This window comes from Apis laboriosa, unplaced genomic scaffold, assembly GCF_014066325.1.
Source record: "Apis laboriosa isolate Shangri-la unplaced genomic scaffold, ASM1406632v1 scaffold703_cov156, whole genome shotgun sequence".
Classification (NCBI taxonomy): Eukaryota; Metazoa; Arthropoda; class Insecta; order Hymenoptera; family Apidae; genus Apis; species Apis laboriosa.
Window position 1 is genome coordinate 108,193 of NW_025224178.1, and position 16,544 is coordinate 124,736.

The 16,544-nt window shown below is 40.5% G+C and overlaps 1 protein-coding gene across 5 annotated transcripts in view; it reads right to left on the reverse strand.

Moving 5' to 3' along the window:
- The window catches only part of LOC122719128 (protein outspread), a 195,368-nt gene that overhangs the window by 4,100 nt on the left and 174,724 nt on the right, over positions 1–16,544 (reverse strand). For 3 of the 5 annotated variants that reach the window (XM_043944707.1, XM_043944706.1, XM_043944708.1), the window contains 11 exons: positions 16,131–16,203; positions 15,267–15,821; positions 9,277–9,449; positions 9,027–9,167; positions 8,632–8,793; positions 7,011–7,183; positions 5,853–6,808; positions 5,628–5,784; positions 2,656–5,517; positions 2,267–2,552; positions 974–1,370 (listed from right to left, as the gene is read on the reverse strand). In XM_043944707.1, the coding sequence (XP_043800642.1) occupies positions 974–1,370; positions 2,267–2,552; positions 2,656–5,517; positions 5,628–5,784; positions 5,853–6,808; positions 7,011–7,183; positions 8,632–8,793; positions 9,027–9,167; positions 9,277–9,449; positions 15,267–15,821; positions 16,131–16,203 (5,935 nt within the window). The remainder of the gene's footprint in view (positions 1–973; positions 1,371–2,266; positions 2,553–2,655; positions 5,518–5,627; positions 5,785–5,852; positions 6,809–7,010; positions 7,184–8,631; positions 8,794–9,026; positions 9,168–9,276; positions 9,450–15,266; positions 15,822–16,130; positions 16,204–16,544) is intronic. The other 2 variants (XM_043944710.1, XM_043944709.1) reach the window with 1 other exon arrangement.

Genomic DNA, 16,544 nt, shown 5'->3' on the forward strand with positions numbered 1-16,544 from the left:
ATTTTGCGTTACATCGTTAAAAAAAATTCTCTTGTTAGCAATTGGTTAGACAACCCTCGAGTAATGGATTAATAATTTTTTACGCTTTCGTATCGAAATAGCGATTAATAGTCGTTCAGTACATCACTTGTCAAATCGAAACATTATTATCGTCGAAGAAAGCCGGACAAAAATGATCCGCGTTTACAACCTTATCGACGCGTTACACATGTAAATAACAAAAACGTTAATTGCACAACAAGAAATTTGATTAAATTCGCTTTGATTCGATTTTGATTCATTTATCAACTAGAATTTTTCATCTTTCCTCGAAGCGGTTAATTTCTAAATAGAAAGCACCAGGTTAGTCTTATTATGTTCCCCGTAATAATATCTCTTCCTCGAACAAAAAAAAAAAAAAAAAAGAGGCAATCGCAAAAACCTATGCCGCGAATCATCCTTTGTTAAACCATTCGTTAACCTTAAGATTAACCCCTTCGCTACCAAGGATGAGAAGCAATGAGATGTTATGAACGATTCAACTTTTTTTTTTATCCAAATCGTTGGACCAGATATTCTACTTGAAATATTTCTTTTTAGCGAAGGGGTTAAAAGCAAAGGCCTCGATCCTCGCAAATTGTAGCGCATGCCAAAGTTCGTACTAAACACGAAAAGATGATCGATAGAAAGGAAAATAAAATAAAAAAAAAAAAAAAAAAAAAAAAAAAGCAACGAGCCAAAGTTCGACTCGATATCAATCATTCAACGTACGAACGATCCAAGCCGAATGCAGCTGCTATGCTTTTCAAAGAAGAAGCGGAAACGAGGAGGAGGAGAAGGATCGAGAAACGGCGGCGATCCAATAGAAGCATTGTTTTCATTTTTTTTTTTTTTCCCCCCCTCTCTCTTTCTCTTTCTCTCTCTTTCTCTCTATCAGCTTCCTGCGATTCGCTCGCGTCTCTTTCACAGTTCCCATTTCACCTTTCTTCTGTACCTTGATACTGATGGGGCAGTCCGCTCCTCGGTCTCAGGCTGTCCCAGAGCGGCGATGCCAGGCCGTTACGCTCCTGGCTCTTTTGCCCTAAGCTCACCTCTTTCACGTCGTGCGAGTTCACGCCAGAACTATTGCCCGGCCTAACCAAGTTACTCGAGTAAGGCAACGAGACCGATTTAACGCGTTCAAGCTTGTACGAGAACGCTGCCTGCTTGTCCTGCGTGCTCTTTTGCAACGTGGACAGCGTGCTTCTCGGCCTTTCGCCGCCCGTTCTCTGCTCCTCGCTGCTCGCCGCTCTGAGCAGCGGCTCGTTATTAATCCTGCCACGCTGCGGCGAGTAGCTTAGCGACGAAGATTTCGATGGCACACCGGACGTATCACGAGGGGCCTCCCCATGCTGTTAGTGAAATATCGAAAATATATAATGCGTAAGTGCGGCTTGGTATGGTGGGTGGGGTTAACAACGATCGTCGGTGATCGGTGCCGGGTCAGAACGGAATGTCGTGTGTCAACGTGGACAATTACACCTTATGGGGCTACTCACGAGGCTCGATGGTAGGTACAGTAAAACCTCCGTGGACTTGCTCCTATTGGAAATTTTTATTGTAAAATTGTTGTTATTATTATTATTGTTATCAATGTATGCAAGTGTTATTGAATATTAAACTCTTAATTCGTGAGATGCGATTTTGTTACGTGACTGGTAAGAAAGGACAGAGCAATTTTTAATATTGTAAATATTGATGAGTAATATACGTTTTAATGTCTTATGTATAAAAGATATTTGATCGTTGGATAAGTTCGTGTCTAATTTGATCTTCGATCATAGATTGAATGTATTTTTTCAAATTACGGAAACGAAATCGATCGACACGAATTTATCGCGAGAAGATCCAAGTATCTTTTTTTTTCTTTTTTTTTTTTTTTTTTCTTTCTTTCTTTTTTCCTTCCCTATCAATTGAGGCGGATGAATAAAGCGAACATGGAAGCTTTGCTGTACCTAACTTCGTCTCTAGCCTATGTCTACTATGTGTTTATTTACAAATGATAGACCGAACTTCGTTATTTAGAAGCGTTTTCTCGAAACGTACTCGACGATCAAGCGTCAGAGCGTCGTGGAGCATCGTATCGCAACAACAAGCTCGTAAGGGGAGGTGGGTATGCGCCATAACATGTAATTGCGGAGTTAATCATCATTTAGTATGGTACATTTTCTTTTTTCTTTTTTGTTAACCACATCTACGCTGTAAACGGGGCACGTTCACGGCGGTGGGAAGGGTTTCAAAGGGTTACCTTCAACTGTTGCAGTCGATGGATCTCTTCCCTCGGCTCTCCAATCTCGTTGTCCCTGCCCCTCAACATTTGCATGTTGTCGTTTGCGCTGTCGTTCGTTTCCAATACAAGATGCGCCCTAAGCTGTTTGTTCCTCGCGTCCAATTGCATAATGTGTTGTTGCGCTTGAGCAAGCTGCTTGGTAAGGGATCCTACCTTTTCCTCCAAAGCCGCTGATTCTACGCACTTGGACGAGTACTTGGCAGATAAGGAAAGAATCTCCTGTTTGATCTCCTCCATCTCTTCCCTGTACAATTATAATATAAATTAATACGAATTGGCTATGATTTAACGATCGACACTTTTTAATAAAATAAAATGGGAAAATACAATGGGAATTGATCACGTACTCGTGTTCCTTGTGAAGCACGCCAATGTCTTCGCGTGCCTGCATTTGTTTAATAAATTCCTGTTTGAATTTAGCTATTTCTTTCTGCACCTCGTGCTCGTGAGCTTTTCTCATAGCGTCCAGGGCCGCCAGAGTGGCCTGAGTCTCTTCCGACAACGCCTGCTCCTTCTCCACCCTCAGATTTTCCAACTCTTGTCGGTGTTTCTCTTCCATCTCGGAAATGATGCGCCTGTGAGAATTCTCCATAGCGAGCAAACCCTTTTCGCACAACGCTCGCAGTTGCTTGATCTCTTCTTTGTATCTCTTCCTCGTTTCCGCATCTGTATCCAATTCGGCGCTCATAGATCTTTGATAAGCGGCTCTAAGTTCGTTCACGTGAGCGGAATGCTCGGAGTCCATTGCGTTCAACCTGTGCTCCAATTTTCTCGCCTTTTCGCGCAAACTGGCCGCTTCCTGCTCGTATTGAGAGGTCAACGATTGCCTCTGATTGTCCAATTCACCCTTGATGTCCATCAAATCCCTCTCCTGGTTACGCTTCAACGTCTCCAACTCTTGATTATGCTCCGCCGTTATCCTCTCGATAGTTTTCTGCAATTGGTCACACTGTTTGCAAGTCACGCTGTTCATATGGTCGCTCAATTTTTTTATCTGCTCGCGCAACTGCGAGCACTTCTCGCACACGCTCGACCAGTCGGTAATGGTAATCATCGTGGCCGATTTCGCCGGCCGTGAAACATTCTCGCCGCTCTCGTCCAATTTCTCTCGAACGCGTTTGCCCAACTCGACCAAATCCTCCTCGAGATATATCAAACTCTGGCCAACGTTCTTCATTTGCTCCTTGGAGGCGCGCTTCGAACCGGATATCCTGTCCTCGCACTCCTTGCTAAATTGCTGATAAAGGTAACTGTACTCCGCGTCGAGAATTGGATTGCTTTGGAACTCTTGATCGCCTGCCTCTAGCAGACTCGAAAGAACGTCGTCGTTTCGGATTAGACTAGATACGAAAGTCTCCCCAGGGAAGGGCGTGGTCGATTGTCTCGCGTTCCCCCGAAGAAGCTCGATTCTGGCGTCTATTAAAGCTTTGTGCGCGATCACGTCCGCGTAGTCCGTCAACAATTGTCTCGACTCGTATTTCGACTCGAGTATCGCCGACTTGTTCTTCTTCAACTGGTGAAGGCATTCTTCGTAAACGTTGGACAGCTCGCGAGTCGACTGTTCCATCTCTTCGCGCAGCCTGGATTGAGCCGTGTCGATCCAAGATTCTAACGTTACGTTCTCCGCGCTCTCGAAGTTGAGGCAAGCATCGGTGATGCTGGTGATATTTTGCTCGTACATCTGGCCGCAACGCATGATCACGTGAGACACTTCCGCCTGCACCAACTCCTTGCTCACCGTTTCTTGGGCGAGCGCCCATGCCTCGCGAATTCGTCGATCCTCCAGCAACTTTTTGCTCGAGTTGGTCGCCTGTTGCTTGCTCGAATCCTCTTGCTCCGACATGCTCAACGTCTCGGCGGCCAGTGCCTCCGCGAGCTGTCTCAACTTCGTCTCCTTGTATCTGCACACGATCTCGTTTATCTCGCGCTGCTTCTGCAGCAAGAAGTTCAAGCTCTCGTTACGAGCTGCGGACACCTCCTTGGACACCGTCTCCGTCGCGGCCACGCCACCTACTAGTACTAACTTATTAGCTAACACTCTAGTAAGATACTGAATGTAACTGGTGTTTTGGTACGTTTTGGGCTTAGTTCCGTGAATCTTACGCATTAAGCTTGAGGCAAGCTGACTAGTTTCGACCAATTCACTGAGAACGGCACTACGGTCGAATGTACGGCCGATCGCGCACTTGATCTGTCTCAGAACGACGAACTCGAACGCAACCCTCTCCGCGATCAGCTTCATCTTCTCCCTATCGTCCAGCTGGCCGTTCTGCTCGAGCGTCTGCCGTCTCTTCGTGAGTTCGCTCAATTTATCTTTAAGTATAGTCTCTAGTCTAGATACCACTACGCCTACTGACTCGGTCACTTGAGCGCTACCTTGGTTTTTCTTACATTCTAAACACGAGTCCAAAATATCGTTTACCTCGCGCAAACACTTCTCCGCTTTGTCCTCCGCTTGCGTCGAGCCTAAACACTTCTCCAGCCTCCTCTTCGACTTCGACACCACTCTCTCTAATTTCTTCAACCTCGCGATGATCTCCAACGACACCTCGCTTGTCGAGGGCGAGCTGACCTCGCTACATTCGCTGGAGTCTTTCTCTGCGTCGCTCGCCATATTCTCTTGCACGTTTGCCACCTTCGTCTCCAACGTGCTGAGCCTGATCAACACTTTCATCGGTTCTGAACTAGTTGCGCTGTCTAGCGATTTTCTTCTTAATCTGGTACGGTCCAGACTCTTGCTATCCCTCCTCTTCTCCTTCTTTGGATTAGGGCTCGACTCCTTCGGGCTGCTTCCCGCCGACGCAGGCGCGCTGATGCTCTTCCCGCGTTCTATAGCACAGATCTTGTTCTCCAGATCCACCAACTTGTCCTCCATCTCTTGAGAAATCTGGAAGGACTCACGACCCTTCAACGACAACGACCTCCTCTTGTCCCTGGTTTCAGCTTTTGTCAGCTTCTGCTTCAGATTCCTTACTTGCTTCTCGCTGGCTGCAAGCTTGTTGGTCAAATCTTGGATCCTAGCTGCCATTAATTGAATCTGAGCTTGATTCGTCTCGTTCACGCTAACTGCGTCCTGCTTGTGAGCAAAGATCTCCAATTCCAAAGCGTCCTGCATTGCGTGCGCCTCGCGAAGCTCCTTGCGCATCGCGCGTATCTCAAGGATAGCTTTCTCGAAACGGGATCTAAGTTCGTCGTATTCTTCCACGATTCTACATAAATAAAGGGCGTAAAAGATTTATCTCGTGATCTCGTTTATGAATATTTATAACAATTCAATATCAATCAATTCAATCAATGTAGAACAGATTAAACGTATTACCTTTCCTTGTCAAGAGAATTGAAATCCAGATCCAGCTCAATGTTCGTCAAATCACTGAGAGAATCGAAACTTCTTCCTCGTTCTTTCGAAGAAGACAACCCCCCTTTGTCTTCCAGTTCTCTAACTTTGCTATACAAACGTTCGTTCTCCTCTATTCCTAGATGAATAATATAATATAATTAGCAATTCTATCAATATTGCAACATTTTCATTCGATCAACGTACCTTGAGATAATCTATTGCTCAAAGAGGTTATCTCCGACTGCAGATGTTCGACGGTTCTATGACTCGATGCCAACTCTTTAGTAAGCATTTCACATCGCTCGCTGGTCTCTCTAAGAATAGCTTCGGTCTCCAGCAACTTGCATTCCAACATCTCCTTATCCCTGTTGTACATCTTCTTCATCTTCTCTAGATCCTCCAAGTCCTTGTTTCTCTGCTGCTCCGTTCTCTGGATCGTGTTCAATAATTCATCCACTTGTTTTTCTCTGATGGAAGCTTCAGCCTTTTGCTGCCTCAACCTGGACAGTTCCTTTTCAGCACTCGCGACGTCCGCTCTCGCCGTATTCAGCTGCGACTTTAAACTTTCTATTTCGTTCTCTTGACGCTCGATAATGACTAGTAATGTGCTTGGATGCGACTGATTTTGATCTAACTGATCGCGCAGCAAAGACACCTGGTTCTCCAACAACTCTACTATCAATGGGCTCTCGTTTGCGCTCGACAGACAACTATTCTGCATGTGCCCGTTGTGCTGTTCTTCATCCTCTCCTAATTCGCAGCAAGCCATCATCAAATCCTCGGACCTGACGCTGTCCAAAGTGCTTCTTCTTGAGCTTAGAGGAGAGCTGCAGCTTCTCTTGTAAACTCTGGATCTGGAGCTTGATCTGGATCGAGCTTTCACTCTGGACAAAGCGGTTCTAGTCAGCGGTGGCGACGGAGGTAATTCCGACCACTCGTGGTTCGCCGAATCTGACCAACTGGAACCCTTCAATCCACTGGGCCAGTCGCCGTTTCTCACTAAGGGTGGCGATACTGGGACCTCGGACCAATCACCAGACTCTCTTCTGCCGCCTTCGGATGCCGTTCGATATTCTTCATCGGAGGAAAATAGAACTGAGCGTGGTGTGACTGACGTTGAAGGAACAACCGAGGAGTCTCTTTCGCGATCCGTCAGCGATCTGAAATCAAAAACGAAGTTTTAATTTACGTTCCAACAGAAGAATGTTTGCACGAGGATTTCTTATTTTATAGAAGCATACATAGCCGCTTTTTCAACCAAGAAATGTGGAAAGGTACGAATGTTTGTACTCAGTAAATATATTCCTTCGATTTTTACCCCCGTGAACATGTTAAATAATTTCTTTACATTGCCCTACTTACGCGGTAGGTGATTGTGGGGTGTTATCTTGCTGCGCATCCTGACAAACCGTCAGAGAATCGCTGCCATTGTCAGGATCTGGTAAATTGGCAGCCCTCCGAATGGCCGACATCCAACTGGCTCGTATACCAGCGGTCACCGCGGACAATACTGTAGATCCTCGATCGTCCCAGGCCTTGGAACGCGGAACAACAAAAAAAGAAGATGAAAAGAGAGAGAGTAAAGTAAATCATCCAATAAGGAAAGGGGCAAAAACGACAGAACAGAGCAGAACGTTAATCATCGATGTGGGGCAAAGCAGCAGGATACAGAGTGGGTGACAGAGATCAGTGACACGAATAAACGAAGAGTTCCAAGATCTGTTCTAGCGTGAAATTGAGTTACCGACTTTTTCCAGCCACTCCCATCCCGGCCACGGAAGTTAATTCCGGCAATCCAATTGACCAACAAGCCCTCCGGGAGATTCACGGTTAACTACAAGGAAGGGCTGTACAATACCGATTAGTTTCTAGATATTAACACTATTTTTCAAAAGAGAAATGAATATAATAATTTTGTGCATCCTTTTACTAACATTATTTGTTACTTGAACTCAGAAATTCTTATTATTAAACTTAACAAAGAAGTTCTATTTTATAAATCTTTAAATTTTCATTAAATCTTTGATCAGAGGGAGATTCATGGTTAACTACAAGGAAGGACTGTACAATACCGATTAGTTTCTAGATATTAACACTATTTTTCAAAAGAGAAATGAATATAATAATTTTGTGCATCCTTTTACTAACATTATTTGTTACTTGAACTCAGAAATTCTTATTATTAAACTTAACAAAGAAATTCTATTTTATAAATCTTTAAATTTTCATTAAATCTTTGATCAGAGGGAGATTCATGGTTAACTACAAGGAAGGACTGTACAATACCGACTAGTTTCTAAATATTAACATTATTTTTCAAAAGAGAAATGAATATAATAATTTTGTGCAATCTTTTACTAACATTATTTGTCACTTGAACTCAGAAATTCTTATTATTAAACTCCAAAGAAGTTCTATTTTACAAATCTTTAAATTTTCATTAAATCTTTGATCAGAGGGAGATTCACGGTTAAGTACAAGGAAGGGCTGTACAATACCGATTAGTTTCTAGATATTAACACTATTTTTCAAAAGAGAAATGAATATAATAATTTTGTGCATCCTTTTACTAACATTATTTGTTACTTGAACTCAGAAATTCTTATTATTAAACTTAACAAAGAAGTTCTATTTTATAAATCTTTAAATTTTCATTAAATCTTTGGTCCAAGATATATCAAAAAACTTGAACAATTAAATTAATGGCGACTCTTCCTTAATTCTTACTGACGTTAATATTCTCTATCCAAAATGAATGTTCAAACACAAACCCAGCGGATAGACAATGTAAACCGATTTCCTTTGCATTGTAGTATCTGCCTGATACGAGCAAGGATAAAAAAAAGAAAAAAAAGAGAGGAAAAAAGGAAGAAAATTACGGCTCCCGTAAGAACTAACTGGATTTCCGTTCGTTGATTCGTTCATTCGTGCGGAATGTTAATTACCGTAAATCACCGCGTGCAAATCCACCGGTCACACTCACCACAGTCTGGAATCCATAATTTCTTGCGACTTGAAGGGGCGTGACGGCGGTAACGGTATTCAGATCTATGACACCGTCCATGATACCCTTATCTTCCGCGCAGGGATCTCGGTAGTACATGAGGCCGCAACCGCGAAGCACGAACCAATGCTTGTTCCATTCCTGAAGAATACACCATTCATCTTATCTATATACCTGTTATTATCGACTCTCGCTACTGTTCATTGTAAATTATTTCAACAAGAGAAACCATGCCATGCTCTCGAGCAAGATCGGTGACACGAATTTAACTTTTGGCATCATATTGAGCTCAAGGAGAAACGATGAAGATTTAATCGATATATTCTTCTTTCTATTGAAAACACTTAATAAAAATAGACGCTTTGATGACGAACCTTATTTAATCCTTGCTTCATTAACCAGCCTTTCTTTATGTTTAATAAATCTTCAGCAGGTAGATCGACCCTCAATTCAGAGGTAGGAGAGTATCTAATGCCGGAGATGTCAAGGCCACATCCATCCGGATCGCCTCTAATCTGTAGAAGAATAATCAACGAATTCTTACTACTTTTCGTGATAACTAAAGACAGCAATTAGGATTATACGATCGTTAATTTATATCTCTCAAAATTTCAATCGACTCACAAACTTATCCTGATAGGCAGCGTTGGCCGCATCCACCACATCCCTGGTCGGCTCAGACGTCCTAGGCTTGATCCTCCTGACGCGTGGCTGGGTCAAGGAGGCGGCAATGTCTCGCAACTTTCCTTCTCTTTCTCTTTCATGCTCCAACAGGATCCTTCGACAGGCGTCATCGTCTGCGAAACAAGCGTCAAATCGTTCACCCATCTCTCCATTCGATAGAGTCGTCTCGCGCATTACAACACGATAATGATAGACCAGCATCCTAATCACGATCAACGAGTGATGGCGAGCGTTTCTGGTTTCGTTCAACTGCTCCCTCAACGCAAAAACATTCGTCGCAAACACGGGCAATTAAATATTTTTCGGTTAAGGAAAAGAAGGTTTGAACGAAGGCAAGGCCTTCGGCTTGCTAATTGACCGCCGACTAATTAATAACTCGGCCTCGTTCCGTGCCGTGGCAAGAACTCTTATCTGTCTCGTTTATCCACCGTTCCTATCCACCCGGCGTCGAAATCTAACCTTCATTATTATGCTAATAACAGTTTTCAGCGAACTATCTCTCTTCGGAGTTGCGAGGCAGGGGAACGTGACGTTTCGGCAGGGTGGAAACGATGGGGTGAGTTTCGAGGAAGACTGGCTTTCGACGATCGATCACTTGTGTGGAATTAGTTATCCAAGAGATCGAAATATTATGCTTTTTTTTTTTTAAGAAAGGAAGAATTAAATCTTTTAAAAGTTCAAAATTTGAGAGAAATCACTCGCATCGAATCGATCTCTAAATTAAAAGTTTAAATTAAATTTCTGTAACTTCTAAATTGTTAAGAAAAGAGTTTACCTGTAAATCTGAATTTTTCTAGAAATAGAAAGAAATTTTAAACATTGGATTCGAAGATACTAGCAAAGAATACAATTAATTTTGATAAAAGATTATTTTTATTCGCGTTTAACGAATTCAACGAAGTAACTTGACTAAAAAATTACAAAATTTAAAAATTCGAAACTCGCAAGGTCTTGTTTACGAAACGATCGGATATCCTTAATAGATATTAGTGTGTATCTTTCAGACAATCTGCGGATCATTGGAAGAACTACTCGAGGGAACTCGAGGTTGCTGGACGTTCGAAGCCAATCTAAATGAAATCTACGGAGAGTAGAGATCATGGGGCACGAAGGAGAACCCGGTAGATTTTCTCGATGATTGTGCACACGTAATTACGCAACAAACGGGAAACGTAATCACACCAAGGCGAATCCTCTGGAATCGGAAGGTACAACTGTGCTAGTTAGACCCTTATAAATCTCGATACGCCGGATCCTCCTTCGTTCCACAGACGTGCTACTTAACTTTTTTTCCCCTTCCTGATCGCTGATTCACCGTTTAATACTGAATTTCCGTATTGACGTGTCAATCAAGCCTGTTCGAAATCATTATCCTCAGGAGGAGAGATAATATTGATCGATGTATTTGTGTTCTTGGGAAATAGGATTGCTTGTTTAAGAATTGGTGGCACACGTTTACAGCATTGTTAGATGTATACAACATTGACAAAATTTGTCATCTTTCAAACAATTTTTTTTATTTGCTATTATTTATTATTAATTTACACTTCGAGTTTAGAATTCTTGACTTATAGACACGATCCCCTGTTCTGATAATATTTTTAAAAAAATATAGTTTTATTTCTATATTCATCCATATATATTATAACCGATTGAATTAAATTTTTTCATTAGAATCAAAATTAAATTGTAAAGAAGAATTTATCTTCAACGTTTTAAGATCGCCAATTATTCCAACAATTCTTCGAATATTCTTAGTTTCAAGCATCCAAGACGCTTGTTTTTGTGCTCTGAACCTTCGATTCACCGTTACCCGATGAACATCTCGTATCCTAAACGACGAACTATCACCAAGACGCATCGAATCGAACGAAAGAAAGATAACGTCGGCCACGCGCGTTCTAAGATCGGAATTAGACTTTTTTTTTTCACGTTTGGATAACGAACCAACTGGAAAAAGCTAATTCGATAATGATGCGTGAACAAATTGCACGGATTAACGGTGTAAAACGAGCGCGCGCGCAGTTAACGCGCGACTTTTAAAAAAGGACGCGGCAACCGGTTCTCAATGGAATAGATGAAACGGTGAAAAATTCGCCATGTTTTTCTCGATTAAAACGTTCGATAGCGATATGCTTCTTATTAATCGTTGTCAAACAGTGAAAAGAATGGTCGAAGTGAATCGAATCGATTCGATTTACGATGTTTAGAAAATTTTCTTCGATAATCATTATTGCCCAGTTTTATCGATAAAAATTAAGTATTAAGAATGTTTGGAATGTTTTCTTATCTTAATAATGAACGAGGATGATGGATCACTCTCAATATCATCTTCATTTTATTTTGTCGACGTTAGTAAAGCGATCGAAATTCTTTCTATCGTAGACGAAATATAGTTTTTAATTAAATTTTTTAATATATAATTTAAAATCACCTTAAACGAAAAAATACGATTATGATCGATTTTCTCGTTAATTTATAGACGAAAAAAGAAATCACACATAAGAAAATGCCTCAAAATATCGTACAAAAATTATTAAAAAAAAAAAAAAAAAATATTCAAATGTCAATATCTTAAAGAAATCCTATAATATTGATTTACGATTCGCCTCACCAATAAAAAGAAAGTAATTATCTAACTTTATATCTTACATTCGGATATATAATTACAAGTAATTTGAACAGGAATTTATTTGACTCGAAGTAAAAACTATCGCGCTATCATTCTCGTTATATCGTTCATCGTTGATCGTTTTTTTCGCCGATTTCTCGTTACTTTCACTTTTACCTGAAACATCCAACGATCCCCTGTGATAATGCGAGAAACACATTCATCCTAATCTTTCTAAAACTTGTACCGAAGAAACAGCAACCGAGCGAAGAGAGAAATCGCAGCCACGTGAGCGCCGGGGGAGAGGGGGGAGGGGATCATATCGCGATTAAAGGCTCGTAGCTCACTGAAAACGACCGAGGTTTAACTTATCGCCGATTGGAAAGCACGTATGAGATACCGATGGTGGGAATGGCACATATAGAAAAAAAAAAAAAAAACCCTCCCCTCGCTCGTTTAATTGGAATCCCCTATCACGTTCGAGAGAGCCAGGCGCCTGTTCTCGAGTCCGTTGATTAATTTCTCCGCTAACAATTTCCGTGTCCGTGGAGACACTTTTTTATACGTATTGTGTGTACACTTTAAACCAATTTGTTTTGTCTCCGTTGTGATTAAAATTCCTTTTAAAATTTTTATTTCGGTAAAAAGGATTCGGTAAAAAGATCGTTCCAACAAACGAATAATTAATGATTATTTTTGCGTATAAATTAACTCGTAATATACTCGAGATATAAAGACTTTTTTTCTTGGAACGTCGTAATACTCGTTTTTCCAACAATTGTGTCTGTCATTCGTCTGCAGTTTGAGATAGATCAGTGAGAAGAGATGCGACAAAGACGAAGATAATAAACGATTAAAAGTTGCATTGATATTCCTCAGAGAAAACCGGAAATCGTATGAGGATAAATGAAAATGCGTTCTAAAGATTCCAATAATACGATTCTAATTAATCTTTCATTCGTCGATTAAAAATCATTACAGATGTAAATTTTTCTTAATTTTTAATATATCGATTTCAATATAGAAACTTCTCTTTTAAATTAACTCTCTCTTCGATTTTAAAATTAAATTTTTCTCGAATCTTCTTTATCTCGAGTTAAATCCATCAATTCTGTCATCACAGTGAGACCATTGTGCTTCCAGACAAAGCACTTGCATATATATATATATATATATACCATAAACTTTCGAACTCCTCCAACATCTCTTCTTCTCACTTGAGAAAACACAATAATGCTTGACGATACTCGATCCTCTCCGATTCCACGATATATAATCGGATAGATAAATGGTACCAGGGACGAATAAATTCGGTCGGATTTTCGCACGTTGCATGGACATGCGCTAACTGTTTTGTTTATACCGTCAATTGTCATGGCGGGAAAATGGGTCAGGTACGATTTAACGCGGACGCGCGAATCATCGTGGTGGAGAAGAATAGTCGCAGACGACCCAGTTTCCTCAGTCGATTCAATGAAACGTTGTATTGTTGGCTTAAAATCGAATCGCGTTAACAGATCTCCTTTGTGATCAGCGAGGGCAATAAAATTTCTCTCTAGATCCACGACCTAGTAACGTCGCGATTCAACTCGATGTAAATCCAATTCGAATGTAATTCAAAAAAAGAATAAAAAAGAAGAGAGAGAGAGAGAGAGAGAGAGAGAGAGAGAGAGAGAGAGAGAGAGAGAGAAGTCATGTTACGTAAATGATAGAAATTTTTTTGATCGATACAAAATGGTACTAAATTTTTTTTTAACCTTAGCAAACATCTTTAATGTTGTTAGAAACGTTATATAAATTTCTAACATTATTCGATTACAAATTGAATTAAATTGAGAGATTGAGTTTTTTAAATCTTCTCTTAAATCTTCATTTACTTTTATTATATCATTGTCGGTGGATAATTTTATAGCGAGATTGATTAACGATTTGGCTGCCTTTATTATAGAGGATTAAACGTTACAGCTTTTGCATAAGAGGGGCATGAATAAGACTGCGCAATCGGTAGCGGGATGAATAAAAGATGTCACAGTATCTTGTTAAATCGGCTTCGACGGGTAACGACTGTAAATGACGATCCAACCAGATGTTCCATGGTGTGACTCATCCTGTCGCGAGGTTAACTAACAGAAATTTAGATTTGCTGTTAATTTCGAATGAATAGCCAATTGAGAATGCTTCTGCATACATTCGAACGATTAATCACATTCCAAACCCCTTCTATACCTCCCATAAGTTCCCATTAACCTTGTATCGAAGGAAATTCCTGATCAATTTATTTCTAAAATTCCGCAAAAACGGTACCCTTCGCCGGATCATTGATTCCAATCATTGGTTCAGAGAAACAGGAATCGAAAAACAAACATGGAGAAAATAATAATCTAATATCTTAAATTCCATAAAAACGAAATATCTAATCGTTTTTCCAATGCTTGAAAAAAATTATTTAACAATAACGAAATTAAGTTTATATTTGACTCACTAGAATTTCTTTAAAAATTTTTGTTAAGTTTTCACAAGAATTGAAAATACTAAAGAAGATTATCCAATGTAATTCTCAAATTCTATAAAAATGAATCTTATTATTATAAACTCTTTAATTAATAAAATCATAAAACCATTAAATAGTATAGCAAAATTGTGAATTAAACTATCATTTAATTGATGTCAATTGCAACATGTCACACAACTAATGTCAATTGCAGCTGTGCATTGTATTTTCTTTTGAATTTCCCAAGTTTCAGATTAATCAGTTATAAATCAATTAAAACACTATTCCTGACATCTATTATATTATTGCTTTACTTATTTTACTCTCGTTATATGGTCTTTACTATGCCGGATCATCGCTACAAAATGGCATTGACGTCACCTCTCAAAGCTCCAATTTCCCAACATCCGACGTATTACTTAACACTCGACTAATTTCATGATCCCTACTGTACTAGATCATTTTTATAAAACAGCATCAACGTCATCTTTCAAAATTCCAACTCTAATACTATCCTATACATTGTTACTTTTCACTTTTATTTAATTTCAACAACGTGAAATTATGGCAATAACGTGATATCAACCTAACCTAACCTAACCTATAAACCTCGCTACATTATCATTACGAAATGGCAATGACGTAGCATCGGCCATCTGCAACCTAACCTAATCTAAACTTCATTGCATCTGCTACATTAAAATCATTGCTACAAAATGGCAATGACATTGCATCTATAACCAGACCTAACCTAATCATCTGCAACTTAATCTAAATCAGCATCTCGATCACGAAGTCAAGGTCGCCGATATATTCGAGTATACCGACCTAGTTTCTCGCCAGAGCAGGCGGTCCCGGTTCGTTCTCCGTGCTGATTCATCCTGCGTCTGGCCTTGTCTTCCGCTCGAAGCTTGTCTCTGGTCGGTGGGGAGGCGCTGCTAGCTGGTTGATCCTTGTAGCTCGATCTACCCTCGTTGGGCACGATCGGTGGCTTCTCCGTCAACGAGTTGACGGACGACACGGTGGTCGAGGTCGACGTGGTCGTGTACACGGTGCTGGACACGGTGCTCCCGTTCATGATGGATGTGGATGGAACGGAAGTTATGTAGGTGGAGCCACCGTTCTCAAGAGGCGTGCTGGTTCTAAGGGGTGACACGTTGGCGGTGACACGATGGTCGTTGCTGTTCTCCACCACGTTACCGTTGCTCATCGACGTGTTGCTGGTCGTCGTTACCACGCTGTTGGTCACCAGAGATGGCGTGGAGGAGAAGACTGATGCGCAAAGGTCTGCGGGGACGCTCGTTTCCGACGAGATCCACGTGTTGCTGCGGGGCTCTGAACGACAGCTGTTGAACCGTGGTCGAGGTGGATTCGGCGTGTTACCTGTAAGGGTGTAATTGTGATTAGAACTGGTCATAGAGAACTGATATATGTCGTAGATTTTTTATTTATTATCTATATAAAAGATATATTGATAAGTTAGGTAAAGAATTGATTGAATATTAAGCTTTACTTTTTATAAAATCATCATTGAAAGAGGAAAATCTATATTTAATTCACTTTCAAGTGATATTTATAAGACTTGTTCAATATCACGATGGATGATATATTAATCACTTCGTATCGAGAGTATGTCACAAGTGCAATTCTTACAAACGTCATTAATAAAAAAAAGTTATTAGCTACACTCACTTCTGATCGTAGGAGTGACCTGAAGAATGGTGGTCTGTCCACCGGGGAACGTCGCATTCCTCTTATGCCGGCCCTGGAAAACAAATACCAACATCAATTAAATTCCTTCTATCATTCTTCCATTAATCAATTACAAATTCACATTGATATACATCCACCCATAAAAGTATCTTCTCGCCTGTGTTCCAATTAATTTCTTCTCTAAATTCAGATCAATAATAAGTCAGAATCATTTTCACATTTTAGCCTCTCTCTCAACTTTTAAAGAAGAAGCCATCAAGATTACCATTGATAATGACATAATATTGATATTATATTCATTCTAAATATCAATAATTACGGGGAAAAAACCGTCTCTCTGCGAAGCAACGGATGTAATCACGACTGGTTTCTTCCAACAATGAAATCTCATTT